This window comes from Vigna unguiculata, chromosome 4 (assembly GCF_004118075.2).
Source record: "Vigna unguiculata cultivar IT97K-499-35 chromosome 4, ASM411807v1, whole genome shotgun sequence".
NCBI classification, from domain to species: Eukaryota; Viridiplantae; Streptophyta; class Magnoliopsida; order Fabales; family Fabaceae; genus Vigna; species Vigna unguiculata.
This window is the reverse complement of record NC_040282.1, coordinates 34,809,531-34,836,059: the sequence shown is the minus strand read 5'-3', so window position 1 is coordinate 34,836,059 and position 26,529 is coordinate 34,809,531. Positions and strand designations below refer to the sequence as shown.

The 26,529-nt window shown below is 32.0% G+C and overlaps 2 protein-coding genes across 2 annotated transcripts; one reads left to right on the top strand and one right to left on the bottom strand.

Moving 5' to 3' along the window:
* Positions 1-849: 849 nt before the first annotated feature.
* Positions 850-2,718, bottom strand: LOC114180823 (protein MAINTENANCE OF MERISTEMS-like). Its single transcript, XM_028067112.1, has 6 exons — positions 2,687-2,718; positions 2,530-2,605; positions 2,336-2,392; positions 1,628-2,257; positions 1,406-1,540; positions 850-1,317 (listed from the first exon to the last, which is right to left on the bottom strand). Exons 1-6 carry the CDS (start codon positions 2,716-2,718, stop codon positions 850-852), a joined length of 1,398 nt encoding a protein of 465 aa, XP_027922913.1.
* Positions 2,719-18,752: 16,034 nt separating this feature from the next.
* On the top strand, positions 18,753-24,914 carry LOC114182212 (ABC transporter C family member 10-like). The gene is made up of 11 exons (XM_028069031.1): positions 18,753-20,982; positions 21,203-21,523; positions 21,601-21,687; positions 21,824-22,411; positions 22,483-22,647; positions 22,846-23,140; positions 23,283-23,497; positions 23,585-23,890; positions 23,965-24,028; positions 24,237-24,476; positions 24,787-24,914. Exons 1-11 carry the CDS (start codon positions 18,937-18,939, stop codon positions 24,897-24,899), a joined length of 4,440 nt encoding a protein of 1,479 aa, XP_027924832.1. The 5' UTR covers positions 18,753-18,936; the 3' UTR covers positions 24,900-24,914.
* Positions 24,915-26,529: the final 1,615 nt, after the last annotated feature.

Sequence of the window (26,529 nt, the reverse complement as noted above, 5' to 3'; positions counted from 1 at the left end):
CCCTGATTGAAGTGAAGTTGACGTGTATACTCATTTTCATTAAAATGTTAGTCAGGAAAGGCAATCCCAAGTGCTAACCATTGACGCAAATGGAATGTTTCGCAAAGACAAACCAAATCTCGCATTGGCCAACCAAGTGGGGAGTAAGGACAACATATGTGGGGAGTTACTAGTATATTTTTATCTGTTCATCCCGCATTCAACTTAAGTTCTGTTATAAACTCATTTTCATTAATCTTTCAGTCATCAAAGGCCATCCCAAGATTTCTCCCATTCATACCTAATGGAAAGGTCGTTTATAATCATATATGGACTACTGCATTATAATCATTATCCTTAATTCAAGGAATCACAAATTCTGCATCCTCACCCAATGTCCACGAATAAATCAACAAAATTACTGGGGAGTTAAGACCAACTAAGCGGGGAGTTACATGGAAACTACAGTCCGAAAATAAATACTAAACTGAATGAAAGAAGTAACTTACAAATACCTGTATCCATCATTCATGGACTGCTTAACATTCACACTAAGGACAATTCAGTAATTCACTCAGGTCTCCATAAAGTTTTTCTTTGTACAAATGTCCAAACATAATATCATGTGGGTGGTTTTCTTTCTTTTACTACCAAGTCATCCTCAATCCATATCATGCATTAATGATTAAATTCAACAATAAGGCAACACAGTAAACATAACAAAGTAAAATAATATGTGTCATAAATAACATAACATGCCTTGCGGATTGTTCAAACCTAAAAAAGAAACAAAATACACATCACACATCCTATTGCATTAATAACATCCACAGTAGAGGTCAATTCATAACTACATCATCCCAATGTTTGTCATTTTCGTTTCGCATTTTTCTTATTCCCGTAAACAGAAAAAGGTGTTCTTGTCGCAACACTCTTGAACCGCCTTCGTGGTTGGGCCTTCATACGGTCATACATGTTGCTATGTTGACCACCGTCATCGTTTACAACAACTTCTTCATCCACATGCGGCTTAACAGGAGGGTCATCACAAATTTCGTCGTCTTCATCATCGTCATCATCAAACACATCATCAGCACAACCATCATTTGGGGAGTCTTCATTTCCAACCTCACCCTCAACTTTTGCAACCATTTCTTCTAATTCAGAAATTGAATGTTCCATACTAGCTATCTCACCTTCTTCGTACTCCAGGAGACGAAGAACCTCTTCCTTCTCCTTTTTTTCTTCATTTCTGTACGCATTGCCAAATTGTTTAAATGCTTCTTTAACCACATCGTGACGAAGTTCTTCATCTGACACCGACACATCAACAACACACTGTACAAAAATACAAATAATTATAAACAAATTCCGTCTACGTAACAACAAACTAAAACAAACAACCTATTTTAAAGTTTCACCTCACCATTTTATTGTCAAATGATCTCATTATCACTTTGTCACCAACTTTGACATTCATCCAATGCAAAAGTCGAGGAAACTTGTTCATCCGACATGTCAACTTTGTGTTGCACACAAGTAAATGATCAAATGACCATAACTGCAACAAATTAAATAAATTACAACGCCATCTTCAGCACAATCAACATCAGTATTTCAGCACAATAAAAAACAATATTGTAATTACCTGAAGCAAATAAACACAGCCCACAACATCAAAATGCTTTGCGGCTGACTCGTTCTTCAATCCCAATGAAGCAATGCACAAGCTACTAACCAAATACTCATACACTAATGTTCCCCAATTATATTTGCCGATGTTGTCAATATCATCAACTAGCTTAAAAATTATGGGGAAAACAATACCCTTTTTATTGGGCAACAAGAACTCTGATATCCCTAACAAAATGTAAATCCTGCAAAAGACTTCCACACCACCAACATCATAATCGTATTTCAAAAGATAGTGGTATATCAACTCCACAGTAACTGTTTGACCACCAAAAAGATTCAAAGTGTCACTATCAGAAATGGTCTCATTTAAATCAATTCTTTCACCCAAAACCCTCAAACCTAACCCCAAACAAACATCTAATAGATTAAATTCTACGACTTGCCCACCAATACGAAAACCTCCCCTTCTCTCAACCCAGTTGTAACATAACAGACTCAAAAGTTTCCTACTAATCTTCACCGAATCGGTTACCATGGGAAACCACCAAAATGGAGTGCCTTGAATATAGTTCTTCTGTTGCACACTTAGTCTATTGTTTATAGCACCTACAAACTTCGTCTTGCAGAAATGACAAAATAAAATCTGGATAACATAACAACCAACTGAATGTCATTCATTATAATTGCACAACTATAACAACATGAATCCAGATTAACAAACCTTGTTCTCCTGCGACAAATAAACATGTCCATCACGATTATCGTCCATCTTGTAATCCTGCAACGCCATACACATTACACAGACAAAAAATGCGCATTAACCAACCATATCGGTGACAAGCAAAAATATCACCAACAACCACATCCACAGCCAACTATACACATCCTCTGGTTAATACGACCGAAAAACGTTACCTTTGTCGTCGACGACTTCGCTCCGATAGCCCACCACTGATTTGCACAACTATGACTCCTCTCCCTGTCGCACTGCCTGATAATTACCCACCACCACCACAAACCCAAATGGTTGGTGGAATCACACTTACCCCCTTGTCTGTCTTCACTTTCTCACTTCCAAACCACCCCGGCCTGAGTCTCCCCCATTACCCTCTTCACTTTCTGACTTCGTCGCCTTCGTTAATTTCCCCTTCTCTCTCTAAAGTTTACTTTCTGACCGGCGGAAAATATTCGTCCACTGCACCCACAACCCTAAACCGCCTTCGTTAATTCTCCCTTCGACTCACTTTCGACCTTCTCTGTGTTCGCACTCAAACTGCAGAACGGACCCTACTTCCCCCCTTTTTTTCTGAACTTTCTCTCTCTAAAACAACGTTTAACATAAACATAAGCGGTTTTCCCCTCTCTCCGCTGCACGTGCGACCACGGTTTTCATTTTAAAAAAAATAAAAATACCCCTGCCACGTCATCTGTGTCAAAATCTTGTCAAATATTTTTGTTGGAATATCATTATCCCTAATATATCTACAAAGCAAATGTCTCGTTAGGTTATAAATGTCAAATTGCTATGAATCCTTCCAAATTTGTGGCTTTACGGAGAGATGAGATTTAGGTGGTTATTCGTGCAAATCCATCTTTAGAAATTTGTACAGATCATCTAAAACGAATACAAATTTTTTTAACAATTCATTTTCACAAATCTACTGATTTTAAGAATCATCTCAAACAAATATGCTTTTAGGATGGGTTCACATATAAGAAATGATTTGGAGTAGGGAAATGATGGATTTGAGTGAATTAAAGGATAAAATCTGTGTTGTTATATTTAAGTGATTTGAGACTCTGAATGTGACTTAGAAGTAAAGTTTGTGAAAATTTGAGAATGATTTAATTATATGATAGATTAAAAATTAAATTTAATTGAAAGAAAAGAAAGATTACTAAATTGTCTTTGATATTGAAAATAATTTAAAATTATATTTAGATGGGTTAAGTTTATTTAATAAATAATATTTAAATGAATAAATTGAAAAAAAATTAATAAAAATAATAATAAAAATACAATAAATTAACATATAATATTGAAATTTTGTTGGATAAACATAATTTTAAAATAGACGAGAAACATAGCAAATGAATAAAAAGTGGAAATGAATTGATGATATAATAGTATTTTATCATTAATGACTCTCAAATCAACCCATGTGAGGAGAGATGGAAAATCATAGAATCTCTCTATTCTTTTCTTTCTCTCTCAAATATCAATAAGTGAACACACTTGTCATCCTCAAAAAAATCATGTCCCTACTTCCTCTAAATAAGAAATCTTAATAAGTGAGCACAATGCAAGGTGAGAGAGTTGGATGAAAACGTAAACATGTTTTTCAAATTTAAATGAACTATTTACAAAATCATGTCGTATATAGTACTTCATTTGTTTTTTATGTTTTATGCTCATTAAATAAAACTATTACATCAACAAAGTTTATGTCCATAAACATTTATACCTCAAAAATAATTTATTTTTTCAAATGAAGTTTGTAATGAGATTCTTTTTTTTACTCAAATCAACCTAAAATATACAAAGTTATTCACTTGAAATATTTTAATTTAACTTATAATCATTTTAATAAATTCATAAAACAAATCATTACTCACACATAATTTGAGTGTTCTCAAACTTAATTTTTATGATAAACAACAAAACTCAACTGAAGATAAAAATTATTAATAAAAAGTATAATTTTTATACCATAATTACTACTTCAACAATATTATTTTCATCAAACTGTCACAATTTTCTGAAACACGTATCTTTGATCTTCTTTGTTACACTTACTTTTTTTTTCTATAGATATAATCAGTTATAAAATTACAAGATTTCACTACAAGAAAACTTGTAGATAGTAATCAATTTTAGTAATTAATAATTATTAGTAATTATAAGGACTAATTTATATATCAATTTACAAAATTAAAAATTATTGGTTACTAAAATAATTACTATTGTGAATAAAAATTATAATTAGTCACTAAATTAACTATCATGATTTTGACTATCAAAGAAAATTTGTTACTAAAAATTAACTATCTATGTTTTGGTTACCAAAATGAATTAATTTCTAAATTGGTTTCTAATTAATTAGTAATCAATTTAGTGACAAATTATAATTTTTTATTTATAATAGTGATTATTTTAGTAACTAATAATTTTTAATTTTGTAAATTGGTATCTAAATTGAACACTATAGTGACTAACTATTTTTTATTTCTAAAATTGGTTTCTAATTGAGATACTCTTGTAGTGTTTCTTTTTTACAGCTCTTGGCTAAGAAGAAGAATTCACTTGATATTTTCTCTTCCACAATTATTCAGTGTTGGAAGTCTCACAATTATTAGAAATAAATTCAATTTAAAGTATACAAGTGTGTGAAAACCTTACTTTACAATCCAGTAAGTAAGTTAGACAAAGGTCAAAACACATTGATAAGTGCCAAAAATGAGTAATTTTCATATGAAATGAGGGCACTTATGTTCTTAATTTGTGTTTATACCATGATTAATTCTCCCTAAATTTAGAAAAGAATGAACTTCCAAGTGTTTGTTGAAAAGAAAACAATTAATCCCTATTTTGTGTAATCTTCAGGTAAATTATGATCGGAAGAAAGAACAGAAGAAGAGTGAAAGGAGAAATGAAGAAACAAGAAAGAAACTCTGCAGGGTCGCTCAAAATCAAAGCATGCTCGCCTAAGTTAAAGCCACTGCTGCCATTCTCGCCTAAGCGACGCAGGACCTCGCTTAAGCGAGCGCTCGTGCAGTGGAGACCCTCTCTTGCAGCCATTCTCGCCCAAGCGAGATCAGATGCTGCCAATCTCGCCTAAGCGAGATTCTTTCTTCAGCTCGAAGTATTCTTGCTCGCCTGAGCGAGATGTTGGCTTCAGCATGTCTCGCCCAAGCGAGAGGCTTTCTTTAGGATGAAGAATGCTGTCTCGCTCAAGCGAGAATCAGGTAGCTTGAGCGAGACCTTCGTGGGTATATATTCTCCGTGCATCAGAAAGTGAGTTGGAGCTGGAGATTTTGGGAGAAGAACTGATCCTTGTTGCAGAGCGGTGACCACGAGCAAACACAGATCATATTTCTTCTTCTTCTTCTTCTTCTTCTTCTTCTTCTTTAGTTCTTAGGATTTTGATAGCTACCATGAGTGGCTAATCCCTTTCTTTGGGATTGAATGTAATCTACTCGAACTTGGATGTAATCTGGTGATAGTTATATATAACATTTCTGTTTTACTTAGTATTGGTATTATTGTTCTGCTCTTAATGCTTACTTCTATCTGATCAATAGATGTTTTGATTTTGATTTTTAGATCTGACTGGAAAGTATTTCTGAAAATCTGATTTAAACAATGATACTTGATATACTGTGATGCTAGGAATAGATCTCAATATATCAATTGCTGTTAACACTCGACCGTAATGCTGGATAGTTTGTTGAATATGTGAGGAATCAATATTCAGGGAACTAATCTTATGAATTTTATACGCGAGGGATCGGTATAAATGATTTTTGAGTGTGCATCAATATTGGTATTTTCAGATGTTATATATTATATTCATCAGATTACAGACATGGGAGATAGATGAAATTCAATCCCAGTTTCTTTTACTGTATTTTTCTAAACTTTTCCGCTTTTACTGTATTAATTTTATGCAATAGTTAATGTCAAATCAAATTAAAATCTTTGTATATATATGCTGATCGAGATAATTAATTATTTTAACTGAATCCATTCCTCGTGGGTTCGACACTCTTACTTCAAATCATTATACTACAGTTGACTTTTGGTACGCTTGCCAAGAGACCAACACACACTTAACGAGAGAAGGGAATTTTGAAAGGTGGAGGCATTCAATTTCATCATTAGTCTAATATTCAATATGTCTAGGAGTAACTAACTCCCTCATTCACAGGAGTTGGATGTAACATATTCTTAATTCTTTGTGGATTCATCATTCAATATAAGTCTTTTCCATTATCTCTTGTGTTTTATTCTTGTTTTAACTACACAGTTTAGAAATTTTGCACATGTGGGAGTACCTACTGATCCAAAAGATAGTTTGAGAAACTTGATTATGATCTTCAATTGCATATTCTATATATGGTGCATATTTAGGAGTACTGATCCAAAAGATATTTGGGAAACTTGAGTAGGATAAAAAAACTAATTGATTTCACATGCTAGACATAGATTTGGTTATTAATCATTCTTAACATCAACATATAGTTCAACAATACGAACTTAATAATAAAAATTGCTAGACATAGAGTTTTTATTATTCAAGTTTAGACTTGTCTATGACAAAATTGTGACTTGTTATAAAAGATGTGAATGTAAGAGAAGGAAGTAGAACTATATTGTTTGTTGATTTTACTTTGAATGGAATCATGGAACCCAATCTCGGTGAAACTTTTACAATATAATTTCTTAGATGAAGTTGATTGTTTCCATTGCGCAAATTTCTATTATATCTTTATTTTTGAATTTATTTTTTATTTTTATACACCAAAATGTTTCGTTATTCTTTGCCTTTATTAGTAAACAACCAATTATATTAAATCACATTAGTATTTGTGGGAAACAATATCGGGACTTGTCCATTATATTACTAGTGCGACTTGGTACATTTGTCAATTTCGTAACAAGTTTTTGGTCCAACTATCAATGCCAAAAACTAATTGTCCACTATATTATCATGCATTTAAACCAAGAATAGAACAAAAGAGTGATGAAAGTTAATTACATTGAATAGTAGAATTCATAGAGTGAAGAATACATTATACCAAACCCCATAAATAAGGAAGTTAGCTACTTCTTAACATTCTAAATACTAGAATAATGATGAAGATGAATGCTTTCAGCTTTTAGAATGTGCCTGTATCATCTTTCCTTTTAGGTCAAGTGTCCTTCTCCCCCAAAGTAATTATTTTTCCCTCTCTCCCCCAATAGGGTTTTCCCCCCAAAAGGGTCTTTTTTCTGCCTGAAGGGTTTTTTTTAACCTCTCTATCAAACCCCTTTTTTATAGATTTTTTTTTGAATTGGATTAGGTCTGCAACTTTGTACTTGATTTTGTATTGGAGTAACCAACTTTATAAATATATCTTGTTGCTGATAACTTTGATAATCAAATTTTGTTGATACTTTTCTTAATTTCTTTGATATTTTCGCTTATCTGCAAAATATTAAATATGTAAACTAAATAATCATCTTTTCCAATTTATTAAATAAAACCTAAAATATCTAAAATAATAATAATAACATAACGATAAAAGATAAAAATAAACAAAAAATAAAACATGATATTACGAATTATCATTCCACATAAAATGAATCGGTATAACTTATGTTAGTTTTAAGATCTCGTTAGTCTATAACAAAATAAAACATAAAACCTATAAAACATTATAATAGATTACCTATAAATAACATAAAGTATTTCTAAATATCATATAAACATATATGTGTATAAAAGAAACAACTTTATTAATAATTCATAAATAATCCTATTTCAGTCAAATACAACAAACAAAAATATAAAGATCACACATGGATCTATGTGTGAAAAGATAATTAACAAATGGAATATCGACTGATATCCATATTAAGTATGTTCTGTTAAAGACTAACATCTGACACAAAAACTCTCCCCTCTACTTCTTCCCACTTGATATTTTAGTATGTGACTTAGATCATTAGTGAAACAAGGGAAACTCTATTATAGCAAATGTTTCAATACTTAATAAATAACTCAAACAATGGTTCATACATTATCCCATATGTATGACCTCAAATTCATACAAGTTCAATCAATCTCAATAAATATTGTAAAGGAATATAACTCATTCAAATAAAATCACAAAGCAATCAAATATAAAAATTAATATTCATCTTACATTAACAAAAACATACATATTCAATCAGTTAAAGATAAAAGAAAATATTTTTTTAGCTTGAGCGAAAATATTCTTACTTGAGCGAAAATTTCTTCTTTTGAGTGAATTTTGGAGAGACTGGGCTTGAGTTGTAGTGTTATTTTTTCTTGAGTGGAAATTTCTTCGCTTAAGAAAAAAATAGGGTCAAGAGTAAGGTAATTTTCAATTCTATTTTTACTTGAGCCAAAAAAATTTCGCTTGAGCGAAAAGCAAAAGGTAAGGTTTAAGTTTCACTAGTGCAGTAAGGGCTTTTGGCCCTAGTTATTTTCGTCATTCAGCTTCGGTTTTAGACCCGAGGCATATTGGGGCGAGGCCAAAAGGGAGTGCCTTTTGGTCTCGGTTGCAAAGGAACTAGAGTCATAGAGGGACTTTTTTGCTTCGGGTATGTGAGAACCGAAGCCACTTTTTCGCAGAGCCTTTTTTGCAGGTCTATGGAGGTGCATTCCGCAGCAAGCAGCGGTTCATGTAGCGCCGACGCGAATCGAGAGGGGTTTTTTGTAGCGGCACGCGACTCGCAGTGGTGATTATGCAGCGGCAGTGGCAGAGGTGATGTTCCTTCAACGGCGCACGAGTCGCAGGTGATGTTCCTTCAGCGGTGCGACTCGTGGTGGTCGCCGGAGGCACGAGGCAGATCTGATTCGCAAGACAGAGCAACAATGGCGAGGTTGATGGCGTCGCAATAGAGGTTGTCTGCATCTTTGCTCGCAGTAGTTTCGATCTTTGTCATTGAAGTATGGCTCCGAACGCGCAACAACAACCTTGTTTCGCGTCGCTGTGGCACGCAGTGGTTTGACGTTGCACTGGCTCCCTGTCTGGTTGCGTTTTGGGGGAGTTGCGCAGAGGAGAAAAAACCAGTTCGTGATTTGGGTTTGCGTAGAGAAGATGAACAAGTGCAAGGTTCGCGAATTTGGAACCCTAAATAAGGTCTATGGCCTCGGTTCCATTAATAACCGAGGCATAAAGTCGTATAGGACTCGGTCCTATTCCAGCCGAGGCCAAAGCCTCTACTGTCAGTGGCAATTTTGAAATTTTGGGAAACACTGACAAGTTATAGGTCTCGATTGAGTGATAATCGAAGCATAAAAACTCTTATATAGGCTTCGGTTGGATAGGGACCCGAGGCAAAAAAGTTCAAAAAATTTCAAAAATGCTACCGTGTCCTTATAGACTTTGGTTCCGTAGTAACCGAGGCCTATAAGGCGAGTTAAAAACATGATTTTGCACTAATGTTTTTATTATTTTTTGCTTAAGTAAAAATCCCCAACTTAAGCCAAAAGAATAGAAAAATCAACCTTAGTAGCGAAATCAAACCAATTCTCAAGGATAATTTTCGACAACATTTTAATAGTACAAGTTGCATTTAATCAAATTTATCAATCCAAACAATGATTTTCTCAAACATCATCCTTTACTCATTTCAAATTAATCTTGGTCTTTTGTCTCAAAGTATGCATGTTTACACTCACATCAAATTCCTAAATATCATAAATTCATAAAAAACATAACTTAACGACATCCAGATTCTAGCATTCACACAAATTCTCAATATACTATCTATACCTACATCACCCTTACATCAAGATTATCCAAGGTTCTATTAAAAACATAAATAGATTTCCTTACCTAGAATGTTCATCCTTAAAGCAAATTTCCAAAAATCTGAGTAATAAAGCTACTCAAAACTTATAGACTTGAAATAAGGTATCCAAACATAAAACATAGTTAGAGGATCACTTTTGTCAACGAACCCATCAATATTAGTGACTAAATCGCAAAAAATAAAATAATAATAATAAAAGAGAATATATATAGCATAAATTGAAATTTATTCTATTTGAAAATCCGGTCAGATAGAAATGTTCCATAATTTCTCACTTATATTGTAAGGTGTGAAATCAAATTCTAGAAAGAGATAAGGATTGGAGTCAATTTTAAAAAGAAGTGAGAGGGAGAGAAAAGAAGAAAGTGAAATAAAATAAGAAAGAAGGAAGAAATTTTTAATTAGTTAAATAACTTAGGATGGGTATTTTCAAGGGGATTTATTAAGAGAGATTATATATAACATGAGTCTAACCTAGATAAGGGATTAACACCATTTTTAACCAAAAATCTTATGACAATGGATTTATAGACCTTTTTTCTTATATAGTGTTTAACTTTGTTATTTTTACTCAATGTGAAACTTTGGCTTACACTTGGGTTATTGCTAACAACCTCCCCTCAAGGATAAGTCCCTTTGGAAAAGGTGTACGGTGGCCCTTATTTAATACTATTGTTGTGGTGGGTATGGTGTTGTTGTGTTTTTGTTGTTGTTGTTGTTATAATGATCACCATGACAAATTATCAGCTTTGATACCACTATGATGGATCTATTTATGGAGTATTAATCTTTTTCTTTTTATTTTAATCCCTCTTTTGAATTTTCTTCATTTGTAGTCAATTGCTTTTTCCTCAAATCCAAAACAATTCTTCTATCTTTTGTATGAATTTTGAATATTTTTAGTTTGTTTAACTTTATCGTTTATACTTAATGTGAGACTTTGACTTATACTTGGATTATTGTCAATACTTATTTTATTATAATTATTAATTTAAATTTAATTTGAGTACTACTAATTTAAAATATAACATTATTATATATTTCTAAGTTTTAAATAATATAATATAAAAAATACTTCTTAGTTTTTAGTTTAAAAATTGAGCAAAACGCTTTTTTACCTTGAGTTAAGAGATATCATATTAAACTAAGAGGTTATAAATACCAATAAATCCACTAAATTATGCCCATACGAGGAATTGGCGGGATTCCCAGGCTCTCATCAATATTTAACATTAGTTCTATAAATCAAGTCAAATGTTTATGGAATGCCACATAGCTACCTATTCTATCTCGCAATTTAGGTGTATCATGCATGCAACAACCCTCTTTGTAATCTTCTACAAACTACTGTTTTAGATAATCTCTTTCACAAAACACCACACCATCTTCAAAAAAGAAGGAAAATAATATCCTACACTTCCGTCATCATCCACTAAATTACAATCTTGTAACCCCAGCAATTCTAGCCTTTATTTATTACTTTTATTTTCATCACTATAAAATAAATGTTAAACCATAGCGATAATTCATCTGATATTAACGAGAAAGCAGAAAAAAAGAACACCAGCAGCAGAGGAAAAGTAAACTGGAATAATGACTAACGAACGATAAAGTGGGAAAATTGGAACGCGAATTTGTCGTGTTACAAAAAGCAAACTATGATTCCAATTATTTTCCTTCTTTTTTGTATTGTCGTTGAAGATGGTGTGGTGTTTTGCGAAAGAGATTGTCTAATGAAAATAGATCACTAGGACAAATAAAAGGAGACGTAACGAGAAAAAAATCTTATTACTAGGATGGAAACCTTAATCCACCAATCAAAAAATTTTAGCAGTGAATAATCAAATTAAGTGTTTTAAGTGTAGACATAATCATTATAAAGATAATTCTTTTTAAAAGAGTTATCTCTTTAAAGTGTGGAAAATATGGTCATGAGTTTTTGTAATCTCTAAATTGATATTACACATTCTTCTCACCCAAGCCCCCTTCACGTAACACCAAAATTACTACCCCAATACTCACTCACAACTTCAAAGGAAGATTGTAGAGGTTTATACAAAACTAGAGAACTCATTATTCTCCAAAAGCATATATACATGCCCTATATATAATCATGTTTTCAAAAAAAAAAAAAAAACAAAATTAATTAAACAACATAATTATTGAATTCTGTTTAAAAGGTTGCTATTACTGGGGATGTAAAAAAAATCTGTACATGCGGTTATTCACGGATAAAGCCCTCAACGGATAGGAAATATATATTGTAAATGGATACCCACAGGTAACGAGTACGAGTATTTTTAATATTTACATGTTAATGGGGCGAATACAGGTATCATAGTATCCGTACCCATAGATACTCGTACTCGTTATACTCTAATTTAAATTTTAAAAAACTAAAAAAAAAACATGATTAAAATATTAACATATTGATTTTGAATATGTTATTTTTTTATCAATTAGTTTTAAAAAAAATTTATTTCTTTGTGAACTATCATTCAACACTATTTATGAATGTTATGTATTCTATTTTATTAGAATTTATGATTAAAATATATTGTTAAATATTTATTTTTATTTTTTTGTAAATATTTGTGGATACCCGTGGATATCCGTGAATATTAAAAAATTATGCGAGTACCCGCATAACGGATACTTGACAGATATGGATACGAGTACGGGGTAATTATTTATCCAGCAGATAGGGTACGAGGGAACTACTACCTGTACTCTACCCACCCGTTGATATCTCTAGTTATTACAACATGTATTACAATTATTCCCCCTATCAAAAAGACTTGCTCTCAATGTTGTTATTAGAACATTTATGTTTGTGTGGTATATGTAGACATATATTAAAATATTTATTTGGATAGTTGTTTAGATTATTTGGCTAGGATAATTATGAGATTGGTAGGTCTAATTGTACATATGTGAGATTGCAGGTCTAATATTAGTTATCTAAAATTGGGAAGCTAGAATTGCAGAATGAACTGAAAAATGACATTTAAAATATTGACGGATAAATCTGTCACCATATTCATCGAAAAATTCACCACTTGATGTAGGTAATTACAGACAGATTATGCTCTTTGGTAATTATTAACGGACATATCCTTTGGTATCTGTCGGTAATTACCGAAAGACATAATTTGTCAATAAATATTATCTACGACTAGGGATGACAAAAATACTCGTGCCCGCAGATATCTGCGGATAAAATCCGTGACGGATAGTTACTACCCGTTGGTAGCGAGTAACGAATATTTTAATAACCACTTATAAACGGGTCGGGTACGGGTATCATACTATCCGTACCCACGGGTACCCATTACCTGCAAAAAATTAAAATTAAAATTTAATTTATATTTTATTAAGTTAAATTTAATTAAAATTAAAATTAACGGTATATTTTATTATGTCAAATTTAATTTAATTTATATTTTATTTTTATAATTTTATATTAAAAAATTTATAAAATATATATTTTTTTAAATATTTATGGGTATCGGATATCCACATGTACCTGTGGGTTTGAAAAATATTCGCGGATATTTTTTAAATATTCACGGGTAGCGGATTGATTTTTTTTTTTGGCGGATTGGGTTGCGGGTAGGCACTATCCGTACTCGATCCAATCCGTTGTCATCCCTATCTACGACCCTTTTATTGATGGATATGTGCCTGTCAATAATCCATCAAAAGCACACGTTTATCGATGGATATCGGTTGTTTCTAATGGATTCTAACTATTGATAATATTTTTTTTTTAGTGATGACTGACTATTTTACTCCAATTTTTAAGTTTTCATATTATAATTTTGTGTTGATTATTTTTATCTTATCTTTCTATCAATAGGGTAATTTTTTAAAGTAAAGACGTTATGTTCTTCCGAACAAGTTTTTTTCCCAACAATTCATACCTAACTAACCCTTTTCACCCTACATTTTCCAATTCCTGTCCCTTACCGTTCTCTATTTTTTCATCACTCCTTCTCTATCATTATTTTGATTTAATAATTTATTTTTTCTTTATCCTTATGCAATAATGTAAAAGATAAAGTAAATAATCAAAGTTCCTTTTCTAAAACTCAATGAAAGTTTTCTTGTGAATGACGCTCTTATATTCAATAAGTTGAAGTGATTATTATCTTTTTTGGCAAAAAATAGATGAGCAGCTATCATTCAATAATGCTAACTCTTAGTTGAAAGTTTTTAATTTTTAAGTTCATAAGTGATAAACTAACTTATTTACTTCGAAATGTTCGGTAAACTAATTAATAAGTTAATTGGTAAATGTAAAATAAGATAACAAATATAAAAAATAAGTTTTAGCATTACTTAAATTTAATTTTTATTTATTTTCAAAACTTTAAATTTTTTATTTCTTAAATTAAATTATTATTAATTACATTGAATTTATTTATTATTATAACATTCATTGCGTAATTTTCATATAGTATCATATAAATGAAATATTGTTTGTTTTCAATTGTTAATGAAAATCTTTTTAGTTTAAACAGTATAAAAAATTAAAATTATAAATAACATAATAATTCGGCGTGAAAAGATGAAAACAAATAGATGAGCGAAAGAAAAAAGAAACAAGTAAAAAAGACAAGAAACTCAGCATAAAAACAATAATAAAAGCTCATATATATTTTTCTAACCTTGCGTTTTCCATTATAATTTTAAATGAAAGCTCATATGTCAAAACTACTTTCGCCAAAACCAAGACAACTTTCGATTATATTAATGTCAATACCGAATCATATGAATTTTATATTATAATTCCACATATACTTACAAATTTCATTTGTCCATGTACCTTTAACCCCACGATACCCTCACTTTAATGCATAAAAATAGATATTACATCAGCGTAAGCCTATGCTATACATTTTAAATATTTATGTTTATTTTTAAAGTTCTAAACAATAATTTCATATTATTCCAATAGTAAAAATGAAACAAAAATAGTATTTTTACTTTTTGTTCACCTATCATTCCACATTTTCATAAGTAGTGTTAGAAGAATACATGAAAAGAAAAGTGACATGGTCAGTTAAATTTGTAAGAGTTAAGTTTAAAATTCCCCTTCTTAATATTAGAGCTTATCCTAATTCAATTTATGGACTCTATCTTATCATTTACTATCAAATTATTGTTAGACTATCAATAAATATTTAATTTCACATATCTAGTTCTTTGTTTAATGTGATGTATTGAAAATTATTAAAAAATGGACATTAAGTATAACTTAATCTTATAAATCAAATTTGTAAGATTGAGTTAGATATAAAGTTCATTTTTTAACATAGTATCATAGTCAAGTTATATTCTATCTTAGCAAAGTTCGTTATTTGTTGAGTTTATTGTTTGTTATCAGACCATCTATTAATGTTTAGCCTTGCACTCGATATATATGAGTAGGTTAGAGTCTATCCTAACAAAATTTTATTGTTTGTTGGATTTATTGTTTCACCTGCTATCAGATTAGATAATTTATTAATGTCTAGTCCTTCTCTCAAGGGATGTAAATGCCTCATCATGGGAAAGTGCGTTGGAAGCCTCGTATAAACTAGATAAAGTCAATTTAGAATATACAATGAGTACAGACCTTATATTACAAACTAATTTTTTGAATTTGAATTAACTTTAAAATTCACCATTTAACAAAAACCCTACGTCTAACAAAAAATAAGATGAAATCATATTATCTAAGCCCATGCAAATTTTATTTTGCAATCCATTGTAAAAATAATCTTAAACTTAAAATTTACTTATTTTTTAGGTTATATTATATTTTAAATTTACATCACGTGAGCAATGACGACAAAGTACTAGGGTTTCCAACGATTTTGTCTCTTCAGTCTTCTGGTTTACGACCTCTCGTTTTCGCTCCAGACAAGGTTATCTTCGACAAAATGGAAAATAAGAGAATATTTGACACCTAACTTTGATTTTACAATAACACGGACAAACAATCTTTCGCTTTTACAGAAGAGAAGGCCACGTTCTTAACAACTTATTCTTCCAATCATATTCATTCCAGTGCTCAATATAAATTTTTTAATTTACTTTCACCATTATATTATATATATACAATAAAATAAGTAGAAGTGGTTGGCAATGGCATTTTTACTTTTTCTACCATCGATCATGCACTCATTTGGGTTTCGTGTTATAGCTGCTGTAGTTTTTCTTTATTTAATATATTATTTGTTCCATTCTCCTTGTTTTCAATGCTTTCACTGTCTTATTGTATGAATATTATATATACTCAGATTAATTGTTTGTAAGATTTGTTTTACTCTACACCCAAAGTCATGCAATCACGTGTACCAGTAGAAAAGTTCATTGTACAATTATTTACATGTTTGTCTTCTCACTGTTGTCTTACGTTATTCTCTCTCTTCTATAAGTTGACAAAATGGTTTTTTAGTACATGTACATGAAGTAAATTTGGAGTGATAAAAGTACAAACAGATCTTGTTCCATACACTGAAAGGTCCTTTAGGATTATTATATTTCTTTCTGCGCCATACTACATATCCACCAGATTTTCCTTTTCGGCGTTACTTTATTCATCTTTCATCTCCAAATTCAGCTTCGTGATTTTCGCTAACTGGTGCTTGTTAGGTACGTATGTGGGCACTCACTATAACAACTTAAACATTTAGAAGAATTAAAAGTATCATGATATATCAGAATTTCTCTGTTGTCACCTTCCATTCTTTTGAGTGTTATGTTTCATGTTTTCAAATCCAGAAGGGTTGCAGCAACAATCTCTTAACTAGCGATAAGGGTTGAGTATTTTGATTTAAACCACCCTAAAACCAACCTAAACCTGCAACAGCATGGTAGAAGAGTTTTAAAATTTTGAGTTCATATGAAATACAGATATAGTGTTCACATGAGTTGATTTATCAATTTCACTGATGTTGAGCTTCATGCGTGTTACCATGTGATGATTAGGAATGTAAAATATATACGTATATAATTTATGGGTACTTATTGATATATGTTGATATTAAAAATATATACGGATACCTGCACGAATATAAATACGGATATAAAATGAATATTTATCCGACGAGTAGATTACTGTTCGTACCTTACCCGCTTCATTAACGTGTCCCTAACGATGATGTGAGAAACGATGATGTGAGAGTGAATGGAAAGACGGATTTATATCGTACCATTCAAATCTCATCTCCTCACAATTTATAACATACCATTCAAATCTCATCTCTCCAAAACTGAAAGGATTTGCAAGAATAAATAGTCATTTTACCCGTTACTTCTAATTCATGATCGGTGGTGATGGAAGAATTCCGTAATTCATATATATGAATATATAATTAATTGTAGTACAATTAATAATAATAATAATAATTAATATTGATAAATAATAAATAATAATAATTATTAAAATAATAATATTTAATGATATTAATAATAACATTAAATAATAGTAATAATTATATTAAATAATAGTAATAATAATATTAATAATTAGCTACAAGGATAAAGTAAAATTTTTTAATTTATTAAAAAAATTATCACATAAGTTAAATAATTTATAAATTTTCAAATTACTCTTTTACCTTCAAATCTGAAGTATATAATTGAAATTTATTCATTCAACGACGGCTCATTATTCTTCAAATCCATCTTATGCCCTTAAGTCTGGTATGCATTTAGTCCTTGAATAGTTAAATAGCTTTTATCTTCATATCTACGGAATTTTTATATTTTAATGTAAATATATGTAATGTTAGTATAAGTTAGATGAAATAATTTTTTTGAAAAAATCAAGTGAAATTTAACTACCATCATAATTGAATGGTTATTAAAGAGTGATATATATATATATATATATATATATATATATATATATATATATATATATATATATATATATATATATATATATATAGTACTAGTACAAAGGGCCATTGTACTTTATAACATGAAATAAATGTTTACATCTACTTTGTGTTTATTATTTGGAAAATTATACTATAACAATTAAATTTTTGACAACTTTCTCGTACAATCTAAGTTGTCATATTTTAAGTAATTTTTCATCTTTTTTATTTTCTCATTTTTCTATATTTCAAAACCACTCAAAATATGTCAATTCTGGTTGTAAGAGAAAGTTGTCAAAATTTAGTTGTTATAGTATCATTATCATTATTATTTTATGTTTTAGTTTTTTTTTTCTTTATAAATACAAAAGTTTACTCTTTCAATATTTAGTTTTTTCTTTTCTTTCTATATACAATAGTTTATCTCCAAAAATGGATAGTCAAGTAATGTTTGCGGTGTAAAAAAATAAAAAAAAATAATTTTGTTAGTATAAAATTGTAAATTAAGTATAAAGAATACATTTTAAGGGGTTTAAGATATAAATTATGTTACTACTTGGGATAAATATTTTTTATATTATAAAGTATGGTTAAATTTTTTAAATATGGAAAGTTATACATTTTACAGTAATATTATCAGTTTCTTATTTTATATATATTTTTTTCTAAATATGAACTTGTTACAGATGATTCTGTCTTAGATAACAGTGCAGAGATAGGCTTTGTGGAGTGAGTTTCATGGGTTCATCTTTCGTTAGAGTTGGTATTATTCTACTTACTGTGACCATTTTTGGTTCACTTTTTAAAAGAAGAAATATTAGGACAATGTTTTGTTAAGAAAGAGATATAACTTTCTTGTCCTTCATATCAGAGTTTAAGCGGCAGAGAAAACTTACAGTGATGGAGGATTTTTGGAGCATGGCTTGTGGAGAAACTGATTGTCCTGGGAATGGAGGAAAACCACCCTTCTGTTACGACTTCAAGTTTTTGAAAGATCCTTCTACGTGCACCATCCAATTCTTGATCATCTGCTTTGATGTTTTGTTAATGATCATGCTAGCATTCATTTTGATCCAGAAGTCTTTGTTCAAACCATTTCGTGGTCAGTTTCAGGTGGAAAGATATTCAAACTTGCAGGTACTGTCTGCCATGACCAATGGTTTTCTGGGGTTGTTGTATGTGTGCTTAGGCATTTGGGTTTTAGAGGAGGAATTAAGAAAGAGACACACTCTCTTCCCTCTTAAGTTGTGGTTGGCAGAGCTTTTTCAAGGATTCAGATGGCTTTTTGTAGGCCTAAGTGTAAGTCTTCAGTTGAAACAACTTTCAAGATCATGGTTGTGGTTGTTTTCTCTTGTTACGTTATTTGTTTCATTTATTTTCTGTGTTCTATCCATGTCTTATGCAATTAGTAGCAGAAAATTGATCTTCAAGGAAGCTTTAGATTTTCTGTCTTTACCAGTGTCAATGTTACTACTCTTGTGTACTTATAAAGTACATAAACGTGAAGACACTGACGGAGAAATTGATGAAGGCCTTTACGACCCTTTGAATGATCACTGTAGTGAAGTTGATCCAGATAATCATGTGACTCCATTCGCCAAAGCTGGATTCCTTAGTAAGATGTCATTTTGGTGGTTGAATCCATTGATGAAAAGGGGTCAAGAGAAAACACTTCAGGATGAGGATATGCCGAAGTTGCGAGAATCGGATCGAACAGAAAGTTGCTACTTGTCCTTTTTAGAACGTTTGAACAGGGAAAAAGGAAAAGAACCATTATCACAATCATCAGTGTTGTGGACCATAGTTTGGTGCCACAGGAGAGAGATTTTGATGACTGGATTCTTTGCTCTGCTCAAGGTACTCAGCTTGTCCACTGGTCCTGTACTTCTGAATGCTTTTATATTAGTTTCTGAGGGTAATGGAAGTTTCAAATATGAGGGTTATGTATTGGTCATATCACTTTTCATTATAAAGATCATCGAGTCCTTGTCTCAAAGACAGTGGTATTTTCGCAGTAGGCTTGTTGGAATGAAAGTTAGATCACTGCTTACTGCAGCCATTTATAAGAAACTATTGAGGTTATCAAGTGCAGCTAGATTGACACACTCTGGTGGTGAGATAATGAATTATGTGACTGTGGATGCTTACAGAATTGGAGAATTTCCATATTGGTTTCACCAGTCGTGGACAACATGCCTCCAAATATGTATTGCTGTAGTTATACTTTTCCATGCTATTGGAATAGCAACAATATCCTCATTGGTAGTGATAGTTCTCACTGTGCTTTGCAACACTCCACTAGCAAAGTTGATGCATAAGCTTCAGAGCAAACTCATGGTGGCACAAGATGAGCGATTGAAGGCCAGTTCTGAGGCTCTAACAAATATGAAAGTGCTAAAGCTTTATGCATGGGAAACTCATTTCAGAAAGGCTATAGAAAGACTAAGGAATTTGGAACTGAAACTTTTACGCTCAGTCCAACTGAAAAAGGCCTACAACATCTTTCTTTTTTGGAGCTCACCGGTTTTGGTCTCTGCTGCTTCTTTTGGGACATGTTACTTCTTGAATATTCCTCTGCATGCAAATAATCTTTTCACATTTGTGGCCACTATACGTCTTGTGCAGGAGCCAATTACAGCGATCCCAGATGTTATTGGGGTGGTCATTCAAGCAAAAGTGGCATTTGCCAGGATTATTCAATTCCTTAATGCACCTGAATTGCAGAGTGCAAATTTCAGGAATAAAAGTTTTGATGGCAGTAAAGGGTCAATTAAAATCAAATCTGCTGACTTTTCATGGGAAGGTAATGAATCAAAATCAACACTGAGGAACATAAACTTGGAGATCAGACATGGGCAGAAGTTTGCTATTTGTGGAGAAGTTGGCTCAGGCAAATCAACCCTCTTGGCTACAATTCTTGGAGAGGTTCCAATGATAAAAGGAACTGTAAGATTTGATTCTTTCATGCTCCTCCTATATTATACAATGCACTATTAAATCTTAGGGTACTGTTATTGGCTATAATGTTGATGACATTTCTACTTCGTATAATCAATAGTTATATTTAGCATATGAATTCAACTCACTATACTCAGTACTATTTTTTCTTATTCTTCTTTTCAGATGTAATATTAATAAGTCCTTAATTCTCTCTATTGAATTACAGATTGAAGTTTATGGAAAGTTTGCATATGTTTCTCAAACAGCATGGATACAGACTGGTACTATACGGGAAAATATTTTGTTTGGATCAGATTTGGATGGTCATAGATATCAAGAAACACTTCGTAGATCTTCACTACTAAAGGATTTGGAGCTGTTTCCCCATGGAGACCTCACACAAATAGGTGAGAGAGGAGTTAACTTAAGTGGAGGTCAAAAGCAGCGAATTCAACTTGCACGTGCTCTTTATCAGAATGCTGATGTATATCTTTTGGATGATCCATTTAGTGCTGTTGATGCACATACTGCAACAAATTTGTTTAATGTAATGTCATCCTCCTTATTTCACACACTATAATATGAGACATTCTTTATATTCAAACATGGTTCTAAATTTTGCAGGAATACATCATGGATGGTCTTAAAGAGAAAACTGTTTTACTCGTGACTCATCAAGTTGACTTTCTACCAGCGTTTGATTCTGTTTTGGTAATTCAATGAAACCAGGACATGGTTATGCTAAAGTTCTTCTTTTCTCACTTTCCTGCACATAACTAGTGATAGTAAATTAGTAATGAATTGGAAGTTACTGAAGTGAAGTTTGTTTTTTTTATCTTTTCCTCAGTTGATGTCAAATGGGGAAATCCTAGAATCTGCTCCTTATCATCATTTGTTGTCCACAAGCCGAGAATTCCAAGATCTTGTTAATGCTCACAAGAAAACTGCTGGTTCTAACAAGCCTATGAATGTTTCGTCTTCCAAGAGGCCTTCAATATCTGCTAAAGAGATTACACAAGCTTCCAAGGAGAATCAATTAAAAGAGACATATGGAAATCAGTTAATAAAGGAAGAAGAGAGAGAGATAGGAGACACAGGGTTGAAGCCTTACCTTCAGTATCTGAATCAGACGAAAGGCTATATATACTTCTTTGTGACTTCTCTTTGTCACCTCTTGTTTGTCATTTGCCAGATACTGCAGAACTCATGGATGGCTGCTAATGTTGACAATAACCAAGTTAGCACATTGCGGCTGATTGTTGTTTACTGCATGATTGGGGCTCTTTCTACTGTTTTCTTGCTCATCAGAACTCTACTTCTAGTTGCCTTGGGCATTCAGTCATCAAAATATTTGTTTTTACAGTTAACGAACTCCCTTTTTCGTGCACCGATGTCCTTTTATGACTCTACACCATTGGGAAGAATCCTTAGTAGGGTATGTATATTAAATGATTTCTTTCCATGCTGTGAATTGTGATGATATTTTGATAGTGATTTCCTATGCAGGTCTCATCAGATCTAAGCATTATGGATATTGATATCCCTTTTATTATTGCTTATACTGTGGGAGGTACTACAAACTTCTATACCAACCTCATGGTTTTAGCAATTATCACTTGGCAAATCTTGTTTATCGCTGTACCGATGGTTTACATTGCAATACGCTTGCAGGTAATGGCAAATTCTTCTTTTAAAAGTGTTGTGATACTAAAATAGTGTCTTCTATTTTGACTGGCATTGGGAAAGTTATCAAATTTGACCATATAATGCTCGTTGTTCTGTTAGCTTTTATCTTTTGGTAACTTTTTGTTGATCTTTTAGTGTGTTTAATATCAGATACTGAACAAAGTATTTCATTTTTAAAACTAGAAATATTACTTTTCCACTGCAAAAGAAGTGATGCGGATGAATGGCACAACAAAGTCCTTTGTAGCTAATCATGTAGCTGAAACTAATGCTGGAGTTGTGACAATAAGAGCCTTTGAAGAAGACAATCGTTTCTTTGAGAAGAGTCTTGATCTAATTGACATCAATGCTAGTCCCTTCTTCCATAGTTTTGCCTCAAATGAGTGGCTGATCCAGAGATTGGAAATAGTTAGTGCAGTACTTCTTTCCTCCACAGCACTATGCATGGTTACACTTCCACCAGGGACTTTCAGCTCTGGTGAGACTTCTGTCATGTTATATGTGAAATATCATGGTTTTTAGCGCTACAATTATCTTAATAGTATTTTTCTTTTATCACCAAACAGTATCATTATCTCTCTTGATGCAAGTATATTAATTTTAAATATCTTCTGTTCTAGGATTCATTGGCATGGCTCTCTCTTATGGCCTTACACTCAATGCTCAACTAGTATTTTCAATTCAGAGTCAATGCAATCTAGCAAATTACATAATTTCTGTAGAGAGGATAAATCAGTATATGCATATACCGAGTGAGGCCCCAGAAGTAGTAGAAGGAAATCGTCCTCCTTCAGATTGGCCAGTTGCTGGTAAAGTAGAACTAAATGACTTGCAGGTAGTTGGAACTTACTTAAAATGTGAATCTCAGTGTTCAAATATGTAATGATATGCTTATGTAATTTTCTTGTTTATACAAAAACAGGTACGATACAGGCCTGATGGACCACTTATACTTCATGGAATCACATGCACATTTGAAGCAGGACACAAGATTGGAATCGTTGGAAGAACAGGCAGTGGAAAGTCCACTCTTATCAGTGCATTATTTCGTCTGGTGGAGGCAGCAGGTGGAAAAATTGTAGTTGATGGCATAGACATATCTTCTATTGGCCTTCATGATTTGAGGTCACGTTTTGGAGTTATACCTCAGGATCCTACTCTTTTTAATGGGACTGTTAGATATAATTTGGACCCTTTATCCCAATACTCTGATCACGAGATATGGGAGGTAAAACCAACCACATTCTCTTTATTTTGTGCTTAACTTTCCAAATGTAGCCTAATTTTTTCATCAATATGAAGGTTCTTGGGAAATGCCAGTTACGAGAAGTTGTCCAAGAGAAATTTCAGGGCCTAAACTCCCCAGGTAATATTATTGCCAACGTTATGGTAATCAAGGTTTGAAATTTCAGTTGGGTTTTGTCACGATACATAGTATTGTGGGAAATTGTGCAGAAATGAGGTTGATGCAGCCACAATTGTGGTCATAAACTGTTTTCTGAAATATTGATGGTGATATTATGTCATAAGTAACTTACCTGGTTAATAACAACTAGAAAAATGTTGTTATGCAGTTGTTGAAGATGGATCAAACTGGAGCATGGGACAAAGGCAATTATTTTGTTTGGGGCGTGCACTTTTAAGGAGAAGTAGGATATTGGTGTTGGATGAAGCTACTGCTTCCATTGACAATGCAACTGATTTGATTTTACAGAAAACAATCAGGACTGAGTTTGCAGATTGCACAGTGATTACAGTAGCACACAGGATACCAACTGTGATGGATTGCACTATGGTTCTTTCAATCAGTGATGGTAATTTGGATATAGAAAAACAAAACCTTTATCCTTTTCAACAAATCTTTATCAAATTATCCATAACCCATTTTCTTATGTTAATATCAAACTAAACCTTTCCACTTGGTTTGGCACAACCATGCATTGCATAGGCATGCTGTTTGGCATATAGTTTACTTACATTCAATAGTTAAAGGTTAATGTGATAAACAATGGGTTAGTTGATTTAGACACCTTCTGGAATATGGGGTACTCGTTTTTCACACTTGAAATCTTTTATTAGAATAAATGTGAAGATTTTTTTTTTATCATTTTATTTGTTTTACAGGAAGGTTGGTGGAGTATGATGAACCAACGAAGTTGATGACGAAAGAAGGATCGCTGTTCAAGCAACTTGTGAAAGAGTACTGGTCTCATTTCCAATCAGCAGAATCACATTGATCGTGCAAACATGTTTGATTTATGTCAATATTGTGTGTCTATCTTTTGCATTGAAGAGGTTTTTGAGGTTATGAAGTAAATGATAATACTATATATTGACATAAAGAAACTACGAAATGAAGAGGTATTTGTTGTTATATGTTCTATAAAGGTTATAACTATTTTGGTACAATAAAATATCAATCAATTTACAAGTTTTATATACTTTTATTATTCCTTACAAGCTGATATCAGAGTTTAAACCAGACCTGATATATTTAACTAAGTTGCAATTAGCTAAGAGAGAAGAGAATACAACACAAAGATTGTCAAAAAGATCTAAGACAAAATTCTCCACTTTGATGGTCTACATTATCATTATTGGAGTGAGTTGATGAAACTTTTTTCTATTTGCGAAGGATTTATGGAGCTTGATTGAAACTAGTTTTGAGGAGCTTGGTGAAAGGTTGTTATTTTTAACTTAAAACGAATATTCTTATAAAAGATGGAGAAGTCAAGTTGGTACATTACAGAACCTAGAATCATATTGAAAATTTGATAACTAAAGTTATGAAACCTGAGACTTTTTAGAAGCTCTAGAAGATTATAGGTGTTGGAATTTTTAGGACTGCTAAAGATATCAGAGATACGAGATAAATGAGAGATATATGTTGCTGAAAATATTACTTAATATCATTTTTATTTAAATTAGTTTTTAGAAAATATTTCAGTTTTAAATATGTTTCGGTTTTAGAAATTAGTTATTATTTTAGATTAGGAGTGAGAAATTCTAAATATTTGATATTTGATATTTGTTATATTTTATTCTATATATAGGATATATCAATAAAATGCAAAAACATGTTCCTCCGTATAACATATCACATATATCTCTCATCTATCTCATATCTCATATTTTCAAAAGCCCTAAAAATCCCATTAAGTGGTATCAGAGCCATTATTCTTATTGCCGATAGAATGGAAGGAAATATGTCACATGTCACTATTCCACTCTTTGATGGTGAAAGCTATGATCTATGGGCGGTAAGGATGCAAACATATATAGAGGGGCTAGATCTATGGGAAGTCTGGAGGAAGATGATGTTCTCTTGTCTGAAAATCCCATCGTGGCTCAAATAAAAGTGCATAAAGACAAGAAAACGAGAAAGGCAAAGGCAAAATCATGCTTGTTCGCAAGTGTTTCACAAATGATTATGATCAAGATCATGACTCTAAAGTCTCCCAAAGAAATTTGGGAATACTTGAAAGCAAAATATGAAGGAAACGAGAAGATTCAATGCATGAAAGTTTTGAACTTGATAAGGGAGTTCGAGATGCAAAGAATGAAAGAGTCGGAGACAATCAAAGAATACTCAAACAAATTGTTGGGCATTGCCCACAAGACAAAATTGTTGGGAAAGGAATTTCCAAATTCCAAACTCGTTGAGAAAATTCTGATGACGGTGCCAGAAAGATTTGAGGCATCTATTGCTTCCTTAGAATACACAAAAGATTTGTCTACAATTACCTTTACAAAGGTGATACATGCCTTGCAAGCACAAAAGCAACGAAGATTGATGAGAGAAGATCATGAGGTGGTTGAAGGTAATTTAAATTACATTGAAGAGAATGCTCTCATAGTCAAGAAAAA